Source organism: Leptidea sinapis, chromosome 44, assembly GCF_905404315.1.
Source record: "Leptidea sinapis chromosome 44, ilLepSina1.1, whole genome shotgun sequence".
Classification (NCBI taxonomy): Eukaryota; Metazoa; Arthropoda; class Insecta; order Lepidoptera; family Pieridae; genus Leptidea; species Leptidea sinapis.
The window spans coordinates 2,728,589-2,740,081 of record NC_066308.1 but is presented as its reverse complement, the minus strand read 5'-3'; the positions used below and the strand labels follow the sequence as shown (position 1 = coordinate 2,740,081).

Below are 11,493 nucleotides of genomic sequence, written 5' to 3'. Positions count from 1 at the left end.
TGACTATTGAGTAGTACCATAGCCTACTATTTGCAAGTAGGCTATGGTACAGCACTAGTGCCAAATTAATCACAATTTTATTTTAAGCATAAACTCAAGAATTAAATAAAAATTTGGATATATTTTCTCCTTAGTCGTGCGTCAACTGTATGTCAATCATCAACTCTAAGCGTACTTTAAAAAAGTGCTCAAATAATACGTTAACGACGCAAAAAAAATGCTGTGACTTATCACCAGTAAATTTATTTCATTTATATAAGGTGGGTTGGCAAAAAGCGTAAATAATTTAGTAAAACGAATATATTTTTATTAAATATGGTATTATGGTAAAATTATTGACAAGTATTCACATCCCTTTCTCTCCCGCTTGTCAAAATGAGACAGGTGAAAGGACGCGACAAGCACACATTCAAAAATGAAAACTTTAGAGTCGCTCTTTTTTTTAAAGGCACAGTGATCAATTATTATTAGCAATTAATATTGTATTTTGTGGACGGAAAGTCATTGCCGGTAGAGTCACATTTTTAAAGGCCCTTCTAACAATATTGTATTTTGTGAACAGAAAGTCATCGCCAGTGAATTTGAACGGCTTATAAGAACGTGAACAATTACAAACTAGTGCTATTTACACGGTATCACAGACATATCGCAACCTAGTGATACTTGATACTTATTTATACCGCAAATCTTTTTCAGTTTTTCCGTACACGAGATAGTGAAAGAGAATTGGTGCCAATTGGTAGCAAGAGAGAGATGTGAAGAATTTTACAAACGAAGTCACCACTAAAAGATTAAAGCGATTAAAAATTATGCTCATAAAGTATGATAAAACCTTTTTAATTTTATACGTATTGAAATATCTTTCGAAAGTCAATATATTTTGTCAATTTATTTAAGTAAATGCATATACAAAAGTCCAACTAGCCATATTTATAATTTGAAAAAAGCTGTCATTACAAGATGGGTTGGTGTTCGCTCACACTACACAATATGCCAAAAACATAACCTGGAAAATATTTCTGTTTCAAAGACAAAAATTAACAAATTAAGTTTATTTCAGGGAACTTAACATTTAAATAACCAGTTCGCCGTATTATTTTATGTAAATAAAAATATTATATTTGAGTGTTTTTCTCTCTCATTATAGGTTACCTTAACATACTAGATCCAAATACACTTAGAGCGTTAAGAAGTAATAAATATACGCACAACCCAATAAATAAACATACAAATTTCGCCTATATAATATGAGTGTGATTTTTGATTAAAAACGTAAAAAACCTCCGACTGAACAGATCTTCATTAGAAAATAGAGACAGACTGACAAACGTAAAACTTATAGCAACCCTCGTTTTGGTCAGGGCTTAAAAAAATACTTAACTGCTACTCCACAGATGTCACTGTCCAAATCGGGTTCTAAATTCAAAATTCGCAGAATAAACTGAAAAAGTGCTTACATTGCTGCCTATTGACTAATAATATTTGAAACAACTGGAGTAAACGCAGTAATGTATAGACATAGCAGTCAAAACTTATTATGGTGTCATTTTAGGCGTGTGCCATATTTCGGATTTGATTTTGTATGACGTGCATTGTCTATATGTATAGAACGTCAATGCCGAAACTGAACTTTTGGACGGTAGCTATATTAAACTTTTAAATAGTTAAACCTCGCACAAAATAAAATTACCGTCAAAAATATTGATATGATTATTAGCGTAATCATAAAGTTATAAATTTAAAAAAAAAATATAGGTATTTGGACGTTTTGTTGTTGTAATAAATGGGAACACTCATAATTATACCATTTTATTTCGAGTCAAACCTTCGAACATTTACATATCCAAGACTAATATAATTCATTTAATTTTGTCACTTTTACATCACATAAAATATTTTATTTTTAATAGAAAATGACAATTAGATAAGATGAAAAAAACGACAATTAATTAATAAGATACATAAAATAAAAATAATTTATCTTGAAGAAATGTATTCTTTTTTTATGGAAAAGGAGAAAAAACGACCGTATCGGTCACCTGATGTTAGGTCATCACCGCCAATACCAGAGGATTCACAGGAGCGTTGCCTTTAAGGTGTACGCGCTTTTTTTGAAGGTATCCATGTTGTATCATCCTGGAAACAGCGCCTATACCTTATTATAGCCTGAAGTCGTGCGCACGACATACTACTACATAGACACCAGGAGAACATAAATGTGGTAGCGGTGATAGTAATCTCTCATAGCGGTTGAGATCGTGTATCATCTTAGCAACATGTAGGTTTCACTTCTGACATGTGTACTTTGTAGGCATACAATTTTTTTTAAATAAACTTCTTTCACACATTATAATAGTATGCATACCCACAGCCCAAACAAAGCCACAACAAAGGAACTATTGAACTACAGATCATATCAATTGCAGATTACTACAACTGCCTTATCCTCTCATTAGACTTTTTCGTGTGGGCTTCATTCTTCATTCCTTATGCCCTTCAGAAGGAGAAATTTCCGACCGCAAGAGAAAAACAACAAAATGGAGACTTATTAACACACCTAAATATAAGTATATAAGATCAATACGAAAACATTTCAATGAGCTGTTAGTGATGCTTGAAAAAATTAAGTATCAAGTAGATGTATTAATATTATCAGAAATAAATATTAAAGAAGATGAAGTATCCATATTTAAAATAAAGGGATTCACGCCCTATGCCAGAACAAGACAAATAAGTAAAGGTGGGGGAATATTGTTGTATGTAAAAGATAAATTTAACTTTATTGTGAAAGACGTTAATACCATGGCTGCGGAAACAATCTACGGAACGCTCAATATAAAAAATACCTTTATACATATTATTGCGTTGTACAGGCCGCCTAATAAGAATAAGCTGCACTTCTTAGAGCAAATGAACGTTTTACTGAAAAGAATTCCCAAAAATGCAGACATATGTATAATAGGAGATGTGAACATAGATATAACAGAAGCCAAATTAAATACAACTGTAATTAGTTACAAAAATATCATGTGTGAACACGGCCTACAATGTGCTATACCTACCGAAGAGGTGACTCGCGAAGCGATTGTGGACGGGCGAATCAACCAGTCATGCATTGATCACGCTTGGATACGAACGGGTCAGCGGCGGAGGTACCAGAATACACCGGCCATATTATCGTTTTTAATTGAGTGCGGTATCTCGGATCACCATATGATAGGTGTCTCTGTTAACCTAGATTGTGAGTTAAACGAGTGCAACAAGGACAGATACTGTAAAAAGTCTGTGTTATGTGATACACTAGTTCACGAAAAATTAGATAGTTATGATTGGAATTCTTTTTTAGATATTCAATGCCCATTGTTATTGTATAGTAAATTATATAATGTTTTCGAAAGTATCTATAGGCAAAGTACAATACAAAAAAATGTCAAAAATATTAGAATAACTCAACCATGGGTTGATAAAAAATTATATGACTTATTACTTATTAATAGGCGTGATAAATTGTTTAGATCATGGAAATCTTCACCGCATAATATAAATAAACGTTTAGAATATACAAAGTTTAGACATAAAGTTAACAAACTAATAAATACAGCAAAAAATAACTATAGAAGGCAAGAAATAAAAATTTGTATGGGTGATTATAGAAGAGCATGGGTTACTGTTAATAGCTGGTTAGGTAGGATAAAGCCAAGTGTAGATAGTGTAATTAAGAAATACTTAGGACAAATAAATAATAATATGTATAGTATATGTAATAATTTCTCAAAAACATTCACTCAAGAAATAATTCAAATTAAGCACAACTGTTCAGTTAAATTCTTAGAAAGAAAAACTTACGTTAATCAATCTAACGTTTGCTTTAGATTCAAAAAAATACATCATACGGAGGTAAAAAAATCTATTATGAATCTAAGCAGCGACAAAGCTCCCGGCTATGATAGAATAAGGGTTCAAGACGTTAAGTTTATAGCAAACCGGTTGGCATCGATTTTAGCTCACTTTGTGAATTTGTGTGCTCGACAGGGTGTATATCCAAAAGAGCTAAAAAAAGCAATTATACGCCCGATACATAAAGGTGGTAGCCACATTGAATACACCAATTATAGGCCAATCGCAATACTATCGGTAATAAATAAAATAGTCGAAAAATTAGTAGTAGGAACAGTATCACGGTTCTTGGAGAAACATAATATATTGTGTAATGCACAGCACGGGTTCAGGAAAGGACGAAGCACTGTAACAGCCCTCACTGAGTTCTCAGATGAAATTAATTTAAATCTTAACAGCGGGAAACAAATTTTGGCACTCTTTATTGATTATAAGAAGGCCTTTGACACCCTGGAAAAAGACGTCTTATTAATGGCAATGAAAGAGTGTGGCATTGAGGGCCCGACTAATAACTGGTTCCGTAATTACCTGTCAGAACGAACGATACGCACATGTATTGACGGGACTGTGGGTGACGAGTGTCAGGTAACCTTAGGAGTACCGACTGGCTCGATATATGGACCAGTGGGATATTTAATGCTTGTTAATAGTGCAGTTAATGTGATTAAGACATGTCGAGTATTTATGTATGCAGATGATATGTGCTTGCTATACGCGTCTAACGACGTGGAAGAGGCGCGTGATAATATCCTAATAGATTTTGAAAGCCTAACTAAATGGGCACACGATAATGGCATTATTATTAATATGGACAAAACAAAATGCATGCATATTTACTCGCCATATAACAGACGCGCTAAGACAGTCCAATACAAGGATATAGGTATAGTGGGGCATAGCTACGACTGCCTACACAGAGATAAATATGCGTGCGCATGTAGCTATATTCAATATGTAGAAAATTATAAGTATTTGGGATTGCATATCGATTGTAACTTCAATTTCAAAACACATGTGACAGCGGTATGCAATAAACTACGATCAGTTCTAGGGCAGTTCTATCATCTCGAGCCCGTGCTGAACAAACATACAAAACTGGTAGTATATTATGCACTAGCTGATTCAGTCTTAAGCTATGGTCTAAATATTTACGGTAAAACGTTTAAGACTTACTTAAACGAGATTGAAAAAATTCAAATTAGAATATTAAAACTAATAATTGGAAGCAAGGAAAAGGAAAAATACGGAAAAAATTATGACAATATATTTAAAGACTTAAAAATACTGCCAGTAACTAACAAAGTAAACTATTTAATAACAAAAGAAAATTATTACTCAAATAGATTTAAAAACCCTGTTAATCTGAGGGAAAATTTGAGAAAGAATATCAGGAATATTTATATAATACCAAAAATATGTAACTACTATGGGGAAAGATTAAGGGAATATGTTGTGCCAAAAATTTTTAATAGTATAGAATGGTTAAGAGAGGATAAAAAAGACTGTAGAGTAGTACTTAAGAAAAAATTAAAAGAGCACTTTCTTAAAGTCTCCACATAAGCCTTAATATTTAAAGTAGTATAGTTTAGTTATATGTATACAGGTAAGATTTTAAAATGTTTTTAGGAATATTATGAATTGATAACTAAGTAATGATATGTGTGTAATGTTATATGTGTATTAGTAATAGTGTATAATATAACGAACAAATTAGGTATAATTTATTATAGTTGCACAATAGTATAATATTGTCTAAGAGCGTAAACTCGCCAACAAACTGTTGCAACAGTTTGGCGAGATGTAAAATTTAAGTACCAACTGTGCATATATTTATGATTAAATAAATTTATAAAAAAAAAAAAGGTAGGTAAAAATGAAAAAAATAAAACACCAAACAGTTGTAGATTATGTAATTAAAATAATACAGAAAAAATTAAAATTAGGAACTATTTGATAACAATATCTATTATTATATTAAATCAATGTTCAGAGGCTCTCGATAATATTTTTTTATGACACTAAGGGACAAGACGAGCAGGACGTTCACCTGGCTCAGGATTCTTGCAAAAACCCAAAAATTCTTAGCGGCACTACAACTGCGCTCGTCACCTTGAGATATAAGATGTTAAGACTCATTTGCCTAGTAATTTCACTAGCTACGGTGCCCTTCAGACCGAAACACAATAATGCTTACACATTACTGCTTCATGTCAGAAAAAGGAGCCGTTGTGTTACCCATAATCTACCCGGCATTCTGTGTTCTTCCAACCCGTAAATATACTACGATATCAACGAATATTGATAACCTATTAACTACATGGAAAAGCTACTACTACATAAATTAAATTTGTAAAGAAATTTTATGAACGATGCGGGACTCGAACCCGCGACCTCTCGCATTCCGTGCGAATACCAAACGTTTGAGTACGTCACTCATACGTTATAAGAGTTGTATAATATGTCTTGTTCAACTCTCAGGTTGTGGCTTCATCACAAGCTACAACTATTAAAAAATAGCTACTGTATTCGTGAACAACTATATTATCCATGTATATAAATATAAAAATAAATATATACTTTATAGGGTATGTTCCAATATGCACTTCGAGCACTGCACAGTGCTATCACTGTAGAAAAATTCGTTCCGTTATGGACTGCCAGTATACTGCCGCAGTACCCTAGGGAAATATATGACGTCATAAATCGCCGCCATATTCTACTGTGAGTACTGGCGTTTTCGAGGTAAGGTACTCGCAGTACTTCGATCACGTGATCAGTCAAAACCACTCGAGTGCTTACGTTTTATAAACAAATACCTACTGTTTAATCCCAAATATTTTTAATTTGACGATACACCAACAACAGTTTTTTATTAATGAACTAGAAAACTTTTATACACTCATTTGAATGCTGCGTCAAAAAATGCGACTGAAAGTAGGTATACGGGATTGCGTTCAGTTTTAAATAGTAACCAATATAACTGGCTATAAAGGAACGGCTTCACAGTATACTAAATTGACGTCACACTGTACAGTGGTCGCAGCGAATATCGGAACATACCCAAAATGTGAACTATCATTATAAAATTTGAGTAGTTTTGGCAACGTCATTCAGTTCTGGCTTCATTTCAATAGTTCGCAATAATATTCAGCCAAAAATGAGTAAACATTCAACATATGAAAACATTATAAGTACATATATTTGGCACGATTTAACTATTTTATTTATACTATAATTTGCAATGCTATCCCCTCCCTTTTATAATAGAAACGTTGTAAAATCTTTGTAAATAATATGTTGTAATCAATATAGCTTGTACTCAGAGAGTTGTTAAATGTTTAAAAAATAACACGACAGAAGTGACTTCATCAAAGCGAATACAATTATTATTAAAGTGAAACTTTATTACGTCGCCAAAAATTTTTCGTCCATCTATCGCGTGTCGCATGACAGACGGCCGCGGAGTATGCACGCTGCTCTTGATTTCTTAATGTGTGCGTTAGCTAGTAGAATAGTCAAAACAATTAGGTAGCCTACCGACAGTGGCTGACTGTTTACGACTTGTCCATCGAAATCGGTTAGTCACAATACATTCGCGTTCCTTTTCTATCTTGCTGTAACTCTGTTAGATATGTTCTTCACTCTTGCACGCACATACACACAAAACAATACTCTATCTATGATCGAGAGTCAACCAATTAAACACCCACAAAGTGTCGACTGTCCTTTCGTTATTGCAATCTGTGGTAGTTGTCAAATGTCAGAGCATAATACGACTCAGTGACACACAATACCGAATTGTGTTGATATGAAATGAAATGATTTATTTGTATGAATTGTGGTAATATAGTTGTTAATAATTAATTGGTGTACACCACAATTCGCCAATATATCGGCATACAAATATTTGATTGTCAATATTGGAATTTTTATATTTATACGTCACTAATAAACATTACATAGTTTAAATTATAATATAATCCTAATATAAACCTCTCAAAAAATTACATTTAAATACTATTATTTTTGGCTAAAGAATTCTTACTATAAAAGCATTTGTTGAATTGTAACATGAATTAGTTTTCAAATGCATTGGCATAGTGCGTTAAGTTCAGTGTTGAAAAAAAGCTATAAAAACGTAATGTTTGGACCTTCATCTATACTTATACATTTATTTTTTAACACAGTCTGAAGTAACATTTATTTTTCCCAAAAAGCTTCGCCGAAACGAAAGCTTTAAACACTTTTTCAACAATAAACAATACCCACAATAATATACCTATAAATAAAATTTGGATCAATGCCAACCTAAAGAAAGACACTTGTTAATTTTCTGCCATAGTGTTGGTATTAATTGCACGCATCGCGCGAAAGCAGTACTTTTGAAAGTGCTTGATTGTGCGAAGCGTTGCTTAGAGGTGTGTCATTGAAGGTTTTTAAATTAATTTAATTTAATTTTTTTTGTCAATGATCAACAGGTTGAAAAAACTGTTAAACCGTCAACGGGTTTTGAAAAATCGGTTAACGCATTTATTAATAATTTAGGTTTTTATTAGGTTTATACTTCATATTATATTAATAACATTACTAAATTTAATTCATACGTAGTACCTATTTCGTCAATATAATATCAAGTCAACGTTCTCGTTCGCAAATTCGTCAACTGTTTTGAATTAAGCTGTTTTAATGAGGCATCCAATTTCTTCATTTATTGCGAGTTACGGGCGAAGACCTTGATTGAATTTATTAGCTTATTACGTCCAACAGGTTTTTTCGTTGAAGAAAAACAGTTAATTCGTTAACTAATATAAAGCTGTTAATTAAAACAGTTTCTTGATTTAACGACCACCTCTAGTTGCTATAGTTGGAACATTCAACGTTGAGCATTATTCCGTATAATGCGCTTTAGTGCTTCTAATTGGAAAACTACTGTATAATACCTACTTTTGAAGTGGAACTTCTTTATCGACGTATGAGAGAAATTTTATAGCAAATCGTCACGATTTTCGGTTAAGCGCCATGTTCTTTTTTTATGACTATTGTGACATAAAGAAAAAAATAATATATTAGGCTGAAAATAATAAAATAAAAAGACTTATTTGTATGCATGTTTATTATAATAAAATAGTTTTAATTTAATATTGAATTTTTTTCTTAAGCCTTATCTACCCAATATCTGTGAAGTTGCAAATAGTAGAAAAATTATATGTATATCATAAAGAAGTTTCACTTCTCACCTGTGTCCTCTGGTATATACACATATTTTATTTGTGGTAAGAGGCACGCAACTGTTGTCAAGCCGAATCGCCGGTCAGCGCCGGTTTCACCGTAATCTGTGTTCATTTATGTTTACCAACTCTCTGTGCACAGTCCTATAAATCTATTTCTTTAAATTATATGAAACGATAAAACAAAATATGAACCGCTCAATTAAAATCATTTACTTATATAATACAATATGTTTTTACATTATCACTTATTTATTAACGGTACATAATAATGCTCGATTTCACAAATACAATTTGAATTCTCTTAAACAATTTTCGTAAATTTCGCTTTCACTGACATGAGCTGGAGAGTTAAGAAGCTAATAAATATAACTTAATTAATAAATACGTATATTTCGTGAAAACAACGTGTATTTAATACAACCTTCAGATCTTTTATATAGCCTCAGATCTCAGAAAGTAAGATATTATATAGAAATATAAATGAGATATGTACAATTTTCTTTAATATGTTTCAATAATAATAAATCTCTAAAATATTATGATTAGGTAATTGATTATACAGAAAATTACTTACTTTAAAAAAAAACTATTTTTATATGTTGATAAATTATGCATATCTACTATAAATTATAGTATAACTGTATACATTATCTATTAATGTGACGATAAATCCCACGAAAAATGAAGATGAGATTCCCAGCTTTCAAACTCAGTACAATTTATATAATATGTTAACACTTTAACATTTAAATATTATCTAATCATAAGGTTCGAATACGTTCGATGTGTAAATTCTGTACAAATTTAACATAATATGTTTGTTAAATATTAATTCTGTTGAATCCCAGCTAAGCCGTTCGCAGGAATGTGCGCATTATAAAATACCTTTAAACTTATTCTAATATTTAATTTTTCAAAACGCTAGCAAATACAATAATATACTCTACAATGGCTAGAGGCCAGTCAAAAGATCTAAGTTCAATTTACACAAAATATAGATACTCTAACGCTATTTCTAAACTTATTGTTAACAAATCACTTCAAAAATCTCACCTTGTTGTACGTAGATATGCATATTTGTTAAAAAAAATATATTAAAAATATATCATGTAAATAGTGTAATACAAAGTTGTCTTTTATTGAAACTAATCCGCAAATATTTTCATCGCTTTAAGATTTCTTAACCATGAGTTAGCTCCAGAATTCGCTACAACCACATGATATGTACCCGTTTTGTATATTTTCAACTCCATTGTGGCTTGGCTTGTATTTGTACGTATAGAAGACCTCACAAAAGGCGGTATCATCCCGTGGCATGTCGTAACCAACATGTCGGGCCGCGAGCCACGCTGCACCCATTGCACTCGATACGCGAAGACGTACTAACTCGAGGTTAGTTTTAACCTGTAGTTAATGTAGTGTTAATCATTGTTGGTGGTATTTGACTTGAAATTATTTTAATATGGAACAATTGAAGACATTGTAAAGTAACAATTATTTTATATACATTACAATATTAGAAATACAATGAACCTCAGAAATTACTGTATTGTCCCACCAACCATAAAGTGAGCTAAATTAAATTTACTGTTGTAATTCGTAGATATAAAATATTATATTTTGAAAAATTTGATGTCACAAAATTCGGGACTCCTCCCCGCCACTTGTCACCCCCCTTCGTCCACCAAAACGACTGAGATAATTTATGGATCGCCCCTTAGCCACTAATAAAAAGTACATATTTTGTCCAATAACGGAATTATCGTACCTGGCGTTTCTCCAACATCTGAAGAGCCCCAGGCATCAGCATCCCCCAGCTTTTCCAAACAGAACCGACGCATATTATCCTTAATCCGTTCCCGAACGGCGTGACTCCGTTCTGGGACTTATTGACTAGGGCTGCCACGTGAGACATCAGGGCTGCACCTGCATCCGCGAACAGGTGTTGCGATAGGGGATCACCAGATTCTGCTAGGATTGCCAACCGTGCTGTGAGTCCTGGATGGAGTAAAATTAAGTTTATTACTATTGAATTTAAATCTGATGTTAGAAAAAAATAATTAAGAATTTATGATGTCACGAACGCTACCTCGTATTTCATTAAATTCTTTGATCAGGTGAATAAAATCCAAACACTGTTTTCTGTTAATTCTATGGATTCAATCTGGAAGTTTTTTTTGTCTTTTTTTTAGAAATAGGAGAACAAACGAGCGTATGGGTCACCTGGTGTTAAGTAAGTAAGTAAAGGTCACCGGCCTTTTTTGAAGGTACCCATGTCGTATCGTCCCGGAAACACCGAACAATGAAGCTCTTTCCACAGCTTTGTAGTACGCGTAAGAAAGCTTCTTGAAAACCGCACTGTGGA

The 11,493-nt window shown here is 32.6% G+C and overlaps 1 protein-coding gene across 1 annotated transcript in view; it reads right to left on the bottom strand.

Annotated features, from left to right (window-relative positions):
- Positions 1-5,792: 5,792 nt before the first annotated feature.
- The window catches only part of LOC126977178 (N-acetyl-D-glucosamine kinase), a 41,638-nt gene continuing 35,937 nt past the window's right edge, over positions 5,793-11,493 (bottom strand). The window contains exons 6-7 of the mRNA XM_050825892.1: positions 10,897-11,126; positions 5,793-10,532 (exon numbers count right to left, since the gene is read on the bottom strand). Coding sequence (XP_050681849.1) covers positions 10,320-10,532; positions 10,897-11,126 — 443 coding nt within the window. The 3' untranslated portion in view covers positions 5,793-10,319. The remainder of the gene's footprint in view (positions 10,533-10,896; positions 11,127-11,493) is intronic.